This window comes from Gadus morhua, chromosome 13 (assembly GCF_902167405.1).
Source record: "Gadus morhua chromosome 13, gadMor3.0, whole genome shotgun sequence".
Classification (NCBI taxonomy): domain Eukaryota; kingdom Metazoa; phylum Chordata; class Actinopteri; order Gadiformes; family Gadidae; genus Gadus; species Gadus morhua.
In genome coordinates, this window is record NC_044060.1 from 12,114,609 (window position 1) to 12,132,218 (window position 17,610).

Here is a 17,610-nt window from a genome sequence, read left to right on the forward strand (position 1 = left end):
ACTTGCATGCAAATGGGGGTACAACCACTTCTAGAGTGAATTTAGGTTTATTTATATTAAAATATACAGTATTAGCAGAACACTTTCCAAATATTGTTAAGACATAAGAGGTGAAAATACGCAGATTAGCATTTTACCCCTCTAAGTGACACTGACACACACACACACACACACACACACTTCAGCAGATGAAGAAGATGTCCTCCAGTATCTGGCTCTCCTCGAGGTCCTGCTGGGGGCTCTGGGTGAAGCGTCCAGAGGAGGCGGAGGAGCTCAGAGGGGCAAGGCATGCTGATCGGGAGGCGGCCATGGCGGTGCCTGGCCTAAGGGCCCCGTGGGGCACGGTGGCGTTGTGTCTCTGGGAGGACGGCGGGCGCTGGGGAGGCACAGGGATGGGGCTGAAGACCTCCAGCAGCTCCAGGAGAGAGGAGTCCAACCTGGGGGGAAGTGAGGAGAATGAGGCGCGTTTGATCCACGTTGACCATTCAGATTCATGTGAGTCGATCGTCGGACGTCGAATCTGAACTCACTACAGCCGTCCATGTCGAGAAGTGATGTTTGGTGTATTGGAAAATCATATAACATGTACAGACACTAACCAGTAAGATGAAGACAAGGGATAGAATTGGAACTATTTGACGTTTTAAAGACAATAATGGATGCTATGTATCTCCTTTACCCGAAGAGTGCCTTAGAATGGGTACACTGTGAGGGAATACATACTCAGCACAGACCCCTGGCAGTGTTAACACCTTGCTCTACCGACGGAGCTGCTCGGGAGCATTATATTCGGATGGCTTTTGGCCCTGCTAGAATCCCAACCCAGTCGTTGAGATGCAATTTAAAGCATCTTTCAAAATAAACAAACCCGAATTGCCTTAAAACCGGTTCTTCACAAAAGCACAGCCAGGGATATACTCTAAAAGCAAGAGTGAATATGTAAGCAGAACACATACATTTTAACCTTACACACAAGGCCCCGCCGTCACAAAAAATGGCCCACTACAAAGACCGCTCTGGCCACCTGTTCACGCTTAATCGCATTGCTTCAAAACACAAACCATAGGAGGAACAAACGCAAATCCCTCTACACATAAAGAACAAAAAGCCGTTTAATGCCAAAGGGTCTCTGAACTTCAACAAGCGGCGTTAACAAGTGGAAACAGACTCTGGCTGGCAGGCAGCAAAGCCTAGAGTCTTACAGGTGTGAGCCGGGGAAAGGCAGTGGAGGGAGATGGAGAGTGGTCCAAGCCCCCCCCCTCTCCCCCTCTCTCTCCCTCCCCCTCTCTCTCTCCCTTCCTCTCTCTCCCTTCCTCTCTCCTGGAATGGAAATAAGAAGAATGTGGGGAGAAATAAATAAACCAAAACGAGGAAGATTAAGCTAATAGAGATTCAATCCTTCAGTCTGGCTGCCTTGATAAATTATTCAGTGTGTACACAGCTCAACGCCGAGCACTCCACATACAAAACATGAATTCTTTAAAAGCACGGTCCACTGATGTTGCTCACATAATTCTCTGCTCGTTTTAAGCTGCATCGATTTGCATCCACACACAGGCGCGGGCATGCACGCATGTGCACACGCACATTCTAGTTGGTATTCACACGCACACACACACACCCACTCTCTCTAGTTGGTGTACACACACACACACACACACACACACACACACACACACACACACACACACACACACACACACACACACACACACACACACACACACACAGACACCCTGGTGCCAGGGCTTTCAGGCGGGGTATGGCGACTTTCACCAGACATGACTTCAGAGGGACAGATAATCTTGTTGTCATCTGATGTGTTAACATTTCAGCAGCACACGATTTCATGAAAGGACAGGAACATGAAAGGAGCAAGAGGCCGTGCATATTTCACTCTACGCACACACCCAATCACCACAAAGGGGTGTGTGTGTGTGTGTGTGTGTGTGTGTGTGTGTGTGTGTGTGTGTGTGTGTGTGTGTGTGTGTGTGTGTGTGTGTGTGTGTGTGTGTGTGTGTGTGTGTGTGTGTGATGAGAGTTGGAAAAGCCAGGGAAGACACAAGACGCTGAAGTAAGAATCTGCCGCCCTCATTTGCTACCCTTCTGCCTGTCAATAATAGTTTGCATTGCAAGTGTGCTTGCGTGCGAGCACGTGCATCTATGGCCATGCATGTGAGTGACGGAGAGATTGGAGGGGAGTGCAGATCCGTGAAGAGAAAAAAAATGCAGTGTGTGTGTGTGTGTGTGTGTGTGTGTGTGTGTGTGTGTGTGTGTGTGTGTGTGTGTGTGTGTGTGTGTGTGTGTGTGTGTGTGTGTGTGTGTGTTGGGGGGGGGGAGGAGGGACTTTGGCTAGGCTCCCGCGCTGGAAATGTGAGAATTTGCATTTTTATTTGTTGATTTATTTAACGGACAGGGCTCTCAAACAGCCATCCATCAACTGACGACATTGTGGTAATGAATAATGCATCACTTACCGGCGGTCACAATCTATAACAAGGCGAGTGTTTTGGTTGGGGGTGGGGGCGTTGGGGGCAGTAGTTTGGGCGGAGGAACTGTGAAGACGGCGGAGGGGTGAGGGGGGAGAGGGAGCACAGCGAAGGTTTAAAGAGCAGAGATTGCACGCGGAAAACACAAATAATGTTCATACATTTTCAAACAGTGTTTTAAGCACAAAAGCAAATATCTTCACTCATGTGTTTCGGCTGATTATACACCGAGTAAGGTGCAAAGGCAAATTATTCGAGCCACAAATCAGCTTTCAGTCCATGACAAACACCAGCAGGTGCACACAAACACATGATGAAAGGATTTTCACTAAAGCTTTGTTTAATTTTTCACTTATTGACACGTGTCTTAATCAACATGTTGAAGCCACACAGACTCTGGTTTAGCTTCTGCTTATAGCGCCATCATGCCGACTAGCCATCCAAGAAGCATCCTGTAGTCTCCATAGAACTTTGAGGAGGGGGTCTGGGGGGGGGGGGGGGGGGGTAGATAACTTGACTGACAGCGGTGCTTCAGTGTGCACGCACCATTAATAACTTTAAAGGACTCTTCTCCATGACTAATTGGCCGCTTAGCGTCTATGAAGGGGGCTATGAAGAACAGAAAAGGTCCCATTATGTAGTTCCGAGCAGACATCAATTACCGCAGTGGCGGCGTTCAAACCCTCACCCCTTACGGCCTCTGCGGGAACGTGGAGTGGCGCTCCTCTGATGTACATAGAACATATTATATTCAACCCGCTTCCGTTCACTCAATGCGGGGCTGCTTTAAACGTGGGTGCGGGTTCCACCCCCAAAGGGTACGCCGCATATAGTTTCCCTGAGGTGCCGCCCCCCACCCCCCCTCTTCTTCCCGGCCTTCCCCCCCCCCCCCCGTTCCATTAAGCATGGCCGTCCCACCCCAGCGCTCCTGTTCATTTGCAGGCCAAAGAGTGACATAAAAAATAGATAACATAACAATGGTTGCCGCGTCTTCCCCGCATGTCAATTTTACAGCCAATCGATAGCAGGCGCCCAGCGGCAGGCCAGGATGGAACTCTCTCATTAGCGACCGGCGCGGGATTCATGGAGGGAGGGGGGGGGCTTCACGTTGACCCCAGAGTTGTGACGTCCCATTTGCACGTTGGGGAAAAAGGGATTTCTTTGCATTGTGTAATCTATAAAAGCACTATAGGGTTACAGTATTTGTCGCATATACAAATATGCATCGCCAAGGACGCCGCTACCTTCCAAGTTCATGCGTCAATATGACAACATAGAGACCCAGGTTCAACAGCAATGCAGTATTTTATAGGCTTACAGAGATGTTCAAGTGCAGCCTTTTGAATGAATAATAAAGAAATAAAACGGTTCTCTGCGAGACATCCCCAATCAAAACAGTACTAGTGCCCTCCCAAACATTCAGAACACTACCGTTTTCCGACTTGAAGATCACAGGTAGAATAGGTTACTGCGTGAATAATGCAATGAATGTTCCCAGTGTAAATAAATAAAAGGGTGTCAAACTACAACAACCATATAATCTACATTAAAGACAGGGTAGGCAATTTTGAGAAACCAGCCAGAGTGAGCTGGATTTGGAAAGTTCCAGCCCACAGAATCTCATCCCTTTCTTCAGGCCTCCCTTTGATGCCACTCCCCCAAAACACTCGACTAGCATGCTAGCTTCAGCAATAGGTATGCCTTGCCTTGTGGAAGACTTGAGTCATGTGCAATGAGTGCGAGGGCATTCTGCCCACAGGATGGAGAGGTAGGCCATCCCATCAATTAATTTATGCTGAATTTAATTATCGGATAGGCTTAATTAAGGCATGCGACAGACATAATCACTGGAATTCCGTTTTTTTTATTGCCATCGGTTGTATTGAGAATTTTAACAAATATATGAAAAATAAATTGATAAATAAATTGCCTACCCTAGCTTTAAATGAGGCATTGGTGCCCATTAAGGCCAACCAGTGTGACTTTTGCAGGTGTTTGTCATTTTGGAGTACGGAAGTGCTCAAAAGAAAATGTAGAATCATAATTTATCAAGCAAGAACAGGATCAGAAGAAAATGGATTATGGCCACTTCAATCCACACTTAATTTACTGCTGTTAATCATCCGCAGTAAATCAAAATAGAGCTTCTCTTTTTTTTTAGCTTCCAGTATTTTATTCACCACCTGTGAACGCATGGACCACAAAAACATACATCGGATGCTAATGACTGCATCACTATTCCATCATGGGCATGTTTAAAGCCCACACATGGATGAGTGGGAGGCATTTGAGCGATTGACTCACAACCGGTAGTAAACAGTCACAGTGTGGAGTCCACCGCGATGGTTTTAATCAGGTTTGGGGGTGCAAATGGGGTCGTAATATGGTCCGATACCCCCGGTATCCCTTGCTGGAATTAATAGCCATCTGCTTGGAGATTACAGTTCAACTTGGACGTCACACCGTTTTGCTTAAGAGTTACTCATGGGAAGTGAAGGAATGAACTGGGTGTGCTGCCATGAAGAGAGCTATGGTACCACGGCCGAGTGGGGTGAGTACGGGGGGGCGAAGGGGTTGGGAGGGGGGGGGGTTGGGGGGCAGAGGGGTAAGGAGGGCTCGTTTGTCAACATCAGTTCGTAAAAGAGAGGAATTGTCAGCGTCACGACATAGGGAACCACACACATTAACACGCCGCCTCAGGTAAAAATAAATCACGGTACAAACAATAACATGCATTGCAATGCTATTATTTTACAAATGCCTTCTGCAGCTAGGTTTTGTCATTGTTGGTGTTCTTGTTGTTGTAACATTTCTCACATGTTCACACAGTCACACAAAGACCCACACACGCATGCACCACGCCCACGCCCACACCCAAACAAGCATGCACTACACTCCCTCCCTCACCCACACGCGCATGCATCGCACACCCCCGCCGCACACACGCATGCAGCACCACACAGGGAAGACCACACACTGTCACATTAATTACTTTTCTCAAACAAGCGGGAGAAGAGGAGCGGCGATGAGTTCCTTTCTTGGAGAGCGCCCGTGACGCTTCCACACTCAATGATTCATCCCCGTCCTCCCCAGTCCCTCTCTGCCTGCTGCCTCCATCTTCCCCTGCACCTCGCAGCTCTATCCATCACCAGCTCCTCCGACTCCTCTTCCCTCCGTTCCGTCTCTCCACTTTATCCAACGCTCCCGCCATCACACACACACACACACACACACACACACACACCCCCCCCCCTCAACCATCCCACGCACCCTGCTCTTCCCCTCCCCCGTTTTCTGTCTCATTACTGTGGCAGAGGGAGAAGAGTGGGTTTCTGTGTGTGTCTGTGTGTGACTGTGTGTGTGTCTGTATGTCTGTGTGTGTGTCTGCATCCAGAAGTCTGTTCAATTACACCTGCAGCTCGGTCCCCGCTAGGCCGACTAATGGAACGCAGCGTGGCTCCTGACAGCCATGGCCACAGTATTAGCTGGCCCGGGAAAGGAGCTTCATTTAGCTCCAGCCTGCTGTAGAAGTTAGCTTGACCAGTAAAACGGCCTCATTTACCTTCTTGTGCGTAATTCACACCTCAACTTTTCCCTTTTTTTCCCCCAGGTGAGTCTGTAGGTTTTCCTGCGGCCAACTTTTCTTGGTCAATTCGGGACACTTTTTTTGTACACGATGAAACCAGGAATATATATTGTGCATAGCAGGAAACGGTTTGACATCTATTACAGCCACGTCGCACTTGATTCTCCGGTTAGCGCGTCGTCTCAAAGTCTAAATCAACGTGATTAAGATGTCACATCAAGTGTGCGGCTGAAACGGAGGTCCGAGGGATCAATCCCTCAAGACAAATCCTTCAAAGGAACAGCGTGCCCTAATACAACTTATTTTAGATGTAAAGTGTTGCGTCGTGAATGAAGTAGTGGGTTACGGATTGATCATGCTGGGAATTTAAACTCAAAACACAAAAAGTTGAATGCATTCCCCTGTATAGGTTTTAAAAGCACGCTATTGCATGTGTTAATGTCACTGGCTGTTTTGAGTTACCAGGTAACATCAAACAAACATTCTGACTACACCCGTGCCAATCTGATTGTAGGCAGTGGAGAGGGCGAAAGCCAAAACCCATTTAAGATCCTGTTTTAAGTCATATCCTATGAAGAGATCCTTACCTAGCCTCAGGGGACTTCAGGGGTAAGGCACATGCTGGTATGGCCTCAGGGATTGGGGCAAACGTGGTGACCGGTGACGTAGCCATGTCCTGTCTGGAGCACCGCAAGGCTTCTGTCGGGAGAGAGGTCAAAGATCAAAATGGCTGCTTGGCAGACGAAACAGGTAGCACGGCTCAATGTTTTGTTGTTGCAACTTAACAAATAGAGAGCAAAAAACTACTTAGGCAAACGGGACACAGAGTGTGTGTAGAGATGAAGGACAGCAGATGATGACTGTAGGGCACAAACTGTCTCGATCATGATGGTAGACGTATACTGGAATTAAGAGGAATGATATAATTCGGAAGAGGAAGGAGATGAATGAGGCGCGCGTGTGTGCGTGCGTGCGTGCGTGCGTGCGTGCGTGCTTGTACGCATGCATCTTTCTGTGTGTGTATGCGCGTGTGTGTGTGTGCTTGTCTCTCAAGAGTGACTCTCCAGAACTTTTCTTGCATACATCAGCGCTAAAATGAACACAAACTTGTCTAAACAAAACCGCCTGTGGTTAGGAGTTTTGAGGCATGTGGTTTACCAACTAGCCGAGAAAAATAGGCTCTCTGAACTCACCGTGCATAGAGAGCTCCTTCTGAAGAGCGTTGGCTGAAGTCGGCGGCAGATCTTTACTCAAGAGGTGCTTTGCAGCATCTGCATCTTCACACCCACTGTAAAAACCACAGGAACATCACATCCAGTTAAACCCAAAGCAAGTGGCCCAGATGTAGGGGTTGTGTGTGTCTGTTTGGTGTGTGTGTGTGTGCTCGTGTTTGTCAGTGTGTGCATGTGTGTTCATGCGTGTGAGTCAACCTCACCCGAAATACAAATGCCGGTTCGAGGGCTGCTCGCTCTGTGACGCCCCACCTCCAGTGATGGAGCAGGAGGGCTGCGCTTGAGTGGCCTGTTGGAACCTGAAGCAGAGAGAGAGAGAGAGAGAGAGAGAGAGAGAGAGAGAGAGAGAGAGAGAGAGAGAGAGAGAGAGAGAGAGAGAGAGAGAGAGAGAGAGAGAGAGAGAGAGAGAGAGAGAGAGAGAGAGAGAGAGAGAGAGAGAGAGAGAGAGAGAGAGAGAGAGAGAGAGAGAGAGAGAGAGAGAGAGAGAGAGAGAGAGAGAGAGAGAGAGAGAGAGAGAGAGAGAGAATCTAGACTCTGGCAACCCAAAAAGAGGGGGGGGGGGGGGGGGGGGGGAACCAAGGTTCACTAGCGACCAATCTCTCGTCGGGTCTGGGGTAACAGATGGCAGCCGGCGAGGTCACCATATGCCGGCCGCGGCGGCGCCGTACCTGCTGTAGTCGAGTCGTGACTGCCGTAGCTGCTGGCCCTGTCTGGCCAGCCGCTCCTCCTGCTCGGCCAGCCGCGTCTGCAGCCTCTCCTTCTCCGCCTCCAGCTGCAGCTTCTGCAGCAGCAGCTGGTGTCTCTTCTCCTCCCAGTGCTCGTGGTCCCGGGGAGGGTCCGTCCGGGCTGCCCGGCCCCCGTGGGGTGCCGCGGCCTCCGCCTCGCTTGGCCTGCGAGGTCGAAAAAATGTGTACGGTGTCGTCAGCTCTCCAGCTAAACGGGCGCCTCGCGGATTCATGATACAGATTGGGATTATGGGAACAGAGGCATGGGGGAGGAGACTTCTGAGGTATGGATGATAAAGTGTAAAGGACATACCCGTTGCAGGCCTGCGGTCCGCCGTGCTCTAGGCGTTGGTCTTCTTCCCGTTCCGTCCTCGGCTTGGTTCCGCTGGCCGGACAATGCCCGCAGACGCGGCGGGCTCTGCGTGGCTCCGTGCGCACGTGCGGTGGCCCGCTCTCGCAAGAGGAGGAGGAGTCCGGAGGGGTCGTGTCCGAGAGGGTCTGGCGACCGCGGGCCAGGGCTTCCCGTGTGCGGGGTGGTCCCTTGGGGCCGGGATCAGGGCCTGGGTGCGAGGCGCCCAGAGTTGACCCGTTCGTCCTGCTGCCAGAGGGTCTGCCGGGAGTTGCTTCACTGACGGACACCTGGATGGGGAAATAAATAAACGATTGACAAAAAGGGACTTGGAGGCCGTCAGAGCCCGCCTTTTTTCATCACACCATGGATCAGCCAGGAACATGATATGGCAGTGCCAATACAGCACGTTCCCTGCCCATTACACGTGTTCCCTGCCGTGCCCTCCCTATTACACAGGTTCCCTGCCATTCCCTCCAAACTCCTGGGAGGGAATGCAGTACAGGGAAACAAGTGCATTTCCAGTACATACTCCCTGTCACCCACGTTCCCTGCAGTTCTCCTCCTGTTCCCCTCTCCCTGCTGTTCCTCCCTATTTAACACGTTCCCGCCCCGTTACATCTGCCCAGGTCTTTCTCTCCCTTTTACACACGTTACCTAGCATTCCCTCCCTATAACACACATTCCCTGCCTTATTCTTCTTTTTACACACGTTCCCTGCCTTTTCGTTGCTATTACACACATCCCCTGAAGTTTCCTTCCTATTACACACGTCCCCTACCAGTGCTGAAGCAAAAATGCAGATCCTTTTTGGTCAATAAAACATGTGGTCTGTGCTCAAAGGTTTCAAGATTTGATTCTGGATTTCTCATCGCCGACCTTCATTGGAGCACGGTGGCAAGTCAGGGGTATTTTGAGACAGCGACAGGCATAACGTGTTCATCTCAGAAATCAAACTAGAGGAAGAGACTTTAATGAATGGTCTAAGGTTCAGGGAGAATGAAACTACCCATCACTCACAGACCCTGTGGGACCACGTGACTGACCCAGTCCTCTAGCAGCCCTGCGAAGGAGGAATTTATAGTCGGCGTGATGTGCCAAACGTGAAGTGCGCCGCGGACAGTTTGCACACAGCCATGGCATTTATAGTCGTCGATTCGCCATAAAGTTGCGTTGACGCAGTTCGCGGAATCTGCTCACAGAACGTAAACAGTTCAGAGGTGCGTGGCGAGCCACAAATCGCCATGTGAACAAAGAGCAAGGGCCATGATTACGTAATACAAGCTTCACGTGCGGCGCCTATAAATTAGGTGGGCGGAGACTAAGGCTGGGTTGGTGGTGGGAGAAGGGGTCTCGATTCAGAGCAGTGATTGTAGCCCTCTAAGGAGCCCCCTTGTTGTGCTGGTGTAAAAAGCACTCTCTGCTGGGGAGAAAATGCAAGAAAGAAAGGAAGGTGTTCCCACCATTGACGGCAAGTGTTTTCCAACGTATCTGAGTGTGTCAGTGGGAGAGCGTGTTGTGATGGACGGTAAACAGGGCTGTTGTTTGAAAATGGCTCGTAGGGTGTGCGTACACACACACACAATAACATCCTCCCTCACTCTCTCTCCCATTCTCTACACGAACATGAGCAGCCGGAGACAGCAGGTCTGTATAGATACATACATAAAGTATATTTTGTACATATATGCATGCATTAACAGCAACGTAATTGAAGCGCGTACCTTGTTGTGAAGCTGTGCTATGGACTGGTTGAGCTTCTCTTGCTGCTGGGCCAGATACTGCTGGTAGAGACCTAGCAGCTCCTGGCATTCCTTGTACTGCTGCTGTAGGCCTACAGGCATCGGAGGTTAAGGGGCCAACAGGAAAAAAAATTTAAACAGGACTTGAAAAACATCAACCTGGCCAAGACTGTTAAACCCAAGTCTGCTGGTCCACAGCATCTGAACATTAACCAAAGCATGGCTCTGATCATTGCCCTACTTGATAACAGCACTAGTTCAAGCAGCCAAAAGACGCTATGCATCACAATACAGGCATCAGAGTTCCAATATAAAACGTAGATTTATTGCTGTTGGGAAATACGTAAGGAATAAATCAATGATGGGGTGTAATACCACCAACAAGAAGAGGTGAGTTACTTTGAAGTATAACATTATTATTTTTTATTGACTTAAATTCAGCTGAAATACTTTTTTTGAGCGCATTGTTTTTGCATTGTCAAGGAAACATCCGGTCGCAGTTCTATTGGATCCTTGTTTTTAAAGTTTGATTTGTCACGCATTGATTTAGACCTCTTAAAAGCCTGAGGTGGCCCGTTATTGAAAAAGAATGCACATCCTTGGTATGTTATTGAACAATCAGAATCATGCATTCAACAATGAGGTGTTATAATAGATCATAAGACACAGTACTTTAAAAAAATATCCTACATCCTGTGGTTTAGAAACACTCAAACAAGTGAGTTGTTCAACAAATATATTATTTGATGAACAACGCCTCTTACACTCTCAGCTGAATGTGAAGCAGCCTTTAGAATTCTCTTTTGTACAAAACAAAAAAAAACACATATCACAGGAAAAGTAGACTAGAGAGAAAGAGAGAGTCGAGGCAAACTTGAGAAGCAGAAAAAGTGCAAAAAAAGTGGCCAACAAAATCAAAGTTGTTGTCATGGCACCGAGCTGTCGCCATCTGGGTCGGGCCAAGCTGCGTGGAGCTGGGCTGGCCGGTGTCGTGTGAGGCAGCCTGCCAGACAGAGAGCTGGCAGAGTGCACCAAACTAATCTGGAACCCAACTACCGCTGCGACACGGGAGCCCACTAATGACGCCCGCCACACAGCCACGCATACAAAAAGATCATAAACACGGAAGTCAAAAGATATATATAAGAAGTACACAAGAAACACATGCAGTCCAACAACAATAACCTCACACCTGGGGGCAGGCAGGCGGTTAACACACGCACACGCACACACACACACACACACACACACACACACACACACTTTCCTGCTGGGATGAAATAGCCTACACACAACTCCACTCAATAAAGTAGGCTGTGTGCACACGGCCACAGCCTTGGGTGAGCGTAAAAGTGCGACTCCTCCAGGACTAATCCTTTTATGATGGTGGGCCATGAGATGAGGGGGTTCTCTTTTTTTTTGCCCAACACAGCTTGGATGAAAAAAAAAGAGAGAAGAAAAGCTCAATTTAAGCAGCAACTCACAGCTGGGACTCATGGCTACATGGAAGGTAGAGTCCATAAGGAAACACCACACCGGCAGCCTTTAAATCAGCCCGTGGAAACAAAACCAAGAGGTCAAACGTGTTTGGTTGAGCGTGGGTGGCTTCAAATTGAAAGAACCACAATAGACAAATGCTGTGGAGCAGCTTTCATAGACATGAAGTGAAACCCTTTTGATTGAGGCCGTAGAGTGGTCCTTCATGGAGGAGGAGGAAGGGCATCACAAGGACATCCCATCATGTAAACATGGACCACGTGCTCGGTTTACGCAGCACACGGTCCAGCGGGGAATCAACTGAATACGCTTTTATAGGAGGACTGCTGCTGCTCGTCTCCCCAGAGTAGATTTATTACACCGACTGCAATGTTAAGCAAAGCAAGTCAATGCATTGCATCCGCACAGTCACTCTTGGCAAAAACACCAACAAGAACTCCCTCAAAAAAAATCGCCGTCGTGCACGCAGTATCGTTTTGTAGCTGGAACTGCAATGTAGACATGTATCTGTTAATAAATCTGTAACCGTATCCAATCTGCCACCAATAAAGAGGCGAACAGCTTCTAGGCGGTCTCGGTGCTGTACTGCAGCAACCCCAGGCTGTGGGCCATGGCAACAGAGGCCCCCAAGGCAGAGACAGGCAGACAAAGTCTCCTGCACAGGGTAATCTGCACCGAAGAGGAGCAAGACCCAATAAAACCCCACCTTGCTGTTGCACTAAACATGATTCTTCCTCAGCCTTGAGAGGCCAGCCAATCGGGGGGCCAAGAACCCGAACAAACTAGTCAGGGTTTTTTTCAGAGTGGCAAATAAAAAGAAAAGAAAACGGCAACGACTAACTGCCTCCCCGCGCTGCGGCGAAAATACACAGAGCCGAGGGCTGGAGTCAGAGAGGCCTCAGACGGGCCCTGTCAGAATGATTCACTCTCCTGTCAGGCCAGCGCACAAATGAAATAATGAAATCCACCTCAAGGTGGAACACATTTGCACAGGAGGGGGGAATATTTTAAAGCTTTAGCACAGTGTGTCAAGTCAACCACACTGAGCCAGAGAAGGGGAAGAGATAGAGCCAGAGAGCAAGAGAGAGAATGTCTACGAACGTGTGTGTGTGTGTGTGTGTGTGTGTGTGTGTGTGTGTGTGTGCGTGCGTGTGTGTGTAAGTGTGTGTGGGTGGGTGTCAATAGGCAAGACAGCAATGATGGGTAAGCGATTGAAGTTTAGGCAGCAGCTTTAACGCCTGACAAATTGAAAATAAGACTGGGGAGCCCAGAAAACAGAAAGAAAAAAACAGGGAAACAGAAAGTATTCTTCTGTATAAAGTACATAAAGTACAGGAAGAGTATTTGCTCCGTCCTATTGGTTCTGAACACCAGTATATTGCACTTTTTTGTGGGTAAATATATATATAAATATATATATATATTGGGCACTTAATTGTTTGGTAAAACCATCTTGCCGGTTACGATGACTTTTATTTATAATAATTGCCTTTATCCGTTCAAAGAAATGTCCTTAAATTAAAAGACAAAATAAGAAAAAGATATACAAATGAGGTTAGGGTTAAATAAAAAAATAACAACAGTGTGGGAATTCTTCTCTGAATGACTCCATCAATGGCTGGCAGTGGTTAATGTTTCCAGGGATAAAACATTATTAGACAGGCATACCTAGATGCCAATGTACCCCTGACTTTGGTTCTATCCAGGGTCCAAGTGCCTTGCAGCGCAACAAAAAAGACATCCTTTGCTCTTGAAAGTCATTTCATCCTGATTGCCAGACAGTTTCAAATGTCAAATAAACTCACAAAATATCAAGGGAACATTTCCCTCTCATCCTAGGCGGCTAGAGGCTAAAATACAGCCCAACATAGTGGCTGCGCTCGATAACCCTGAATCTTTGTTAGATAAGATAAGCCCATACCTAATGGAATTAGTCATGACAAGATTCTCCTTCGCTATGTTTGCCTTTGGTGTCTCCTTAACCTTTCGCACAAGTGCCGGAATCGCCCAGCTGAGAAGCGCGTTTCTGACTCTTGTGTGCACTTTAAAGACTATGTTGTCCCCCTGAGGTATTTTGATCCGAACGCTTTTTCCCCTCAAATGCTTTTTTAATGGAGTTTAGAAGTTTGGTGTAAATGCCAAGTCTCTGAGCCAAAGTGCCTTTAATTGAGTTGTGCTTTCCCTCATTTTCCCTGCTGCCGTTGCCAATCGTGCAATAACCAGGTGGGTCTATTACTCTTCATATTACTCTTCATATTTTGCAATGTTTTCCACTCAAATTGCTGGCCACATTCCGGTTTGACCTGAGTGAGATTGTGAAAACAGGTAGTCAGATAATCAGATGTTTAGGAAATCCTAACAAACAAATGTGCAACAATCAGCATTATTGTCATTATTGGAAGTATGGCAAGATGTTGACATATTTAAAGAATTAGTTGTAACTGGTTTTGTGATAAAATTGTAAAGATTTAAATCTCTAGACTAGTTGTATTAACTCCATTATCTTGTTAACAGTAACATAGATAGATATAGATAGATATAGATAGATACATACATACATAGATAAATTAACCATAGGTAACACTCTGCCAAAGGCAAAACGAAGGAAAAAAACCACTACATTGTAAGTTTACATGAAATAAGTAAAATGATGCTTGTCAATGCTGCACTTGAATCACAATCTTCTGAACAGCGGGCGGGTAGTTTAACTCTGCTCTTAGTCAGCACTGCCCCCTGTAGGAAAGCCTAAGGGTGGCACACTGAGAGGCAAAGAGCCATGATATAATATATTTACTTTACTTGAAAGGTCCAGTATGTAAAAGTTAGGTGGCCACTAGCGGTGAGGTTGCAGATGGCAACCCACTGGATACCGAACCTTACCCCTTCCTTTCCAATGACTGCGGTGGCCCCTACTGGCCTGTATTGTGTAAGGTGCCAGAAGGTACAACCTAAATGATGCAATCGTCTACAACAGCACCAAGTAACCAAGTGTCAAGTGATTATGTTCCTTGAAAGATTCATGCATTTAATTTTGTAGTTTAGACTGCAAATGTAAAACTAAAGGACATGGCTTCCAAGCAAAGGTATTTTACACTGGCAGTGGCAATGATGGTTTAATGCAAATAGCATAAAGCCATGCATAAAGCCTACTTTTAGTAAACGACAAGGGAAACCTGATCTCCAAAACATGGATGCATCAAAAATAGGCACTCAAACTATCATTCACTAAACTTTCTTACACTTGGCTGAAATATTGTGTGAATTATTTTTGAATCCTCCAAAAATAAAATATACTTTTGGGGGAGGACGGAGCATGCTGGTCTTCCCTAGGCTATATGAGGCACTCCTACATAACGACGGCTCGAAAGAAGTATCACGAATGGGTTTCAGCCAGGGGGATAACACGCCAGTCTCCTTCCTAGAAGTCTAAGCCAATTTTCTAATCAAATCAAATCATCATGAAGAAATACTTCCTAACTTTCACCGATCTACAAATGATTCGTATGTTAAATTTGCTTTGTTTCCAGTTCCACTTTGTGACCTACAAGTTGGCAAACAACTATTTTTTTTTTACCATTTGTGTATCATGTAGTCTGGCACTTCACCTCAAATGTATTCCCAACATAATTAGTTTGTTACAACTGATTTGTTAGTGCTAAACCAATTATAATATAGAAGTCCCTAGGGTTGATAAAAAGCTGACTAATATGTACACGTACCCTGGAACTGTGAAACTCACCTGTTGTCTGAAGAACACAGGACGTTTTAGTTAAGAGCAAACACTGCCCTCAAAAGTATACATGCATTTGTAGAGTAAGGGGATTCTCAAAAAACCAAGGAGAAGACAGGATTAATAAGGTATGCCTAATGAATGAGCATGTGTTTTGAATTAATTAAACTACGGTAATGTCCTCAATTTAAAACATATAATAAAAAGAGGTATACATCACTGGTGCCACGACTTTATAATTGGCTTGCCATAAGGAAGAGAAGGTTCGATGCCCATGAATTGCTGCATAATAGAGCTGGCAGGTTACCTCATCAAATATGACGCTAGACCTCCTACGATATGGGTTCAGAGATACTATAGGAAAAATTAATAAAAAGGTTTCATGCTATCATAATAATCAAAAAATCATTAAGTTGGCTAAATTCTTATTTAATTTAAAAACAATACCAATAGACCAAGTCCCATTGGCAAAATAGCCTGCAATGCATTTTCCAAAAAGAAAGGTATTTACATTTTTGAAAAATGTATTAAAATATATATATTGATGGCAAGATTGTTGGGAAAGTTGTGGGTTTTAAGCAGTCTACCTGTAGGCACGCCTAAATTCCCAGTTTATGTTTCTCAAAAAAAATTATCATCAAGGGTCTGCAAAATAGTCAACATTTTGAAGTGGCAATGGTCCAAATTAATAGGTGCTGCAAACTGTGGTTTGCATGTTTTAAAAATAATGTCCAACCAATACCATAGCAAAAGCAGAGAACACACACTTAAGTTGGTCCATATGGAAAGGATACCTTCCCTCTCCTGAATGATGAGCACATTTTGCTGCTCCAGCTGTTGGATCTTGCGCTCAAATGTCTGCTGTTCTTCCCGCAGCCTCTGTACCGACTCATCCTTCTCCTCACTAACTCTGGAAATTTAAATGAGATACTGAAGTGTTAAGGCAGAATTGCATAATGCATTTTTATGCAAGAAATTGTAAACTTGTCATTCTCTGCTCTGGGGACAATATGTTAATTTTGAGAGGTGTTGTATATAACACCAATCTGTTAAGCTTATTTTAGTTCAGGCGACACTGGGCATAAATTGTCATTAAAATGCCTTGCCTGGCTAGTTCTTCAATGAGGTTAGCGATACGCCGCTTATCCTCTGGGCAGAGGTCCTTCAAACTGCTCTGGGTTCTGGTGGTGTTGGTCTGGAATAAGGGACATTGTAAGCATCAACCAAACACTTTATAAAATAAAATTAGCAAAATAATAATGATGCTTTATAAACATTCAAGCTTTGTATCAAATACAAACATTCTGTCCCCACCACATTTGTCATAGGATTTGGCATAACCCTTTTTTGTTTGATAAGGAAAAAAACTATTCTAAATGAGAAAAATCTGAACAAATATACCAATTTCTTTACCTGTGACAAGGGGGTGACTTTGTTGGCAGGAGTAGTCATGGTGAATGCAGTGTGGGGTTGGATCAGGTCCTGTGCTTTGAAAGTCAGTGAAGGAGCGCTTTGCAACTGACTCTGACGCCTCTCAATTTTGGTACTTTTTTTACAGTCACGCTTGTCTCTGATTTTTGTATCTTTCAAACTCGATCTGGCGATGCCAAACTTTGTATCTCTGCTGACTCCTTAGGTAGTTTGAGGGGAAAGAAAATCAAAAGTATGATATAAAGTAGTGTAGAATGAGGAACTTTCCTTAAAAGTTGACATTGACACTCACCTGGTACCAATACAACGGACTGCTCTTCTTCTGATGCTGCGATCAAAAGTTCAGGTGATAACCACACAACGACATTGTCGTTAACCCTTTCAGCATCACAACATTATGTTTCCTTGGCCAAGATAGTGAGAGGAAAAAGGCACACAACATCCCACTCAAATAAATGCAACAGTTAGCCTTAGTGTGGTGTTATATTAACGCTTAAGAAAACAAACAAACCTCACCGCTTCTCAAAATCTGCCTTAAAATGTCAAAAGCAGTAGGTAGGTAAAAATACACAAAGGATACTGTCATTAATCCAAAATATTCCTGACTCTTCAGTTCTCATTAGGGCTGCCGCCATGTTGAAACTGCCGCCACTCCCCGGGAACCCATGGACCTATTGCGGGAACCAAGCGTTGCGAAGGGCAACAAGTCCCGCCCTTTACTGTGGACACAAAAGACGATTGGTTGTTGCCCGTTCTCTCCGTTCTCTCTCTCTTTCTATTGGTTGATTTTACTGCCTCGAAGTATGTTCGTTTTGAACTACATTTCCCA

At 46.2% G+C, this 17,610-nt stretch overlaps 1 protein-coding gene across 5 annotated transcripts; it reads right to left on the reverse strand.

Moving 5' to 3' along the window:
- Positions 1 to 13: 13 nt before the first annotated feature.
- On the reverse strand, positions 14 to 17,501 carry kiaa1328 (KIAA1328 ortholog). Of its 5 annotated transcripts, none has more exons than XM_030373843.1 (12): positions 17,362 to 17,501; positions 17,074 to 17,109; positions 16,764 to 16,978; positions 16,457 to 16,545; positions 16,145 to 16,260; positions 10,106 to 10,215; positions 8,346 to 8,671; positions 7,976 to 8,197; positions 7,511 to 7,606; positions 7,269 to 7,363; positions 6,663 to 6,774; positions 14 to 437 (listed from the first exon to the last, which is right to left on the reverse strand). In XM_030373843.1, exons 1-12 carry the CDS (start codon positions 17,414 to 17,416, stop codon positions 182 to 184), a joined length of 1,728 nt encoding a protein of 575 aa, XP_030229703.1. In that variant the 5' UTR covers positions 17,417 to 17,501; the 3' UTR covers positions 14 to 181. The 5 variants fall into 5 exon arrangements, with proteins under 5 accessions (XP_030229703.1, XP_030229704.1, XP_030229702.1 ...); XM_030373844.1 differs by having other exon boundaries at positions 6,663 to 6,771; positions 16,764 to 16,981; XM_030373842.1 differs by having other exon boundaries at positions 16,764 to 16,981.
- Positions 17,502 to 17,610: the final 109 nt, after the last annotated feature.

Excerpts from the sequence above, each read along its gene's own strand:
- kiaa1328 (XM_030373842.1), bottom strand. The coding sequence starts at position 17,416 with ATGGCGGCAGCCCTAATGAGAACTGAAGAGTCAGGAATATTTTGGATT. Across the intron at positions 7,364-7,510 it reads AACCGGCATTTGTATTTCGG|TGGGTGTGAAGATGCAGATG; the intron begins GTGAGGTTGACT and ends TGGTTTTTACAG. Across the intron at positions 438-6,662 it reads CTGAAGTCCCCTGAGGCTAG|GTTGGACTCCTCTCTCCTGG; the intron begins GTAAGGATCTCT and ends ACTTCCCCCCAG.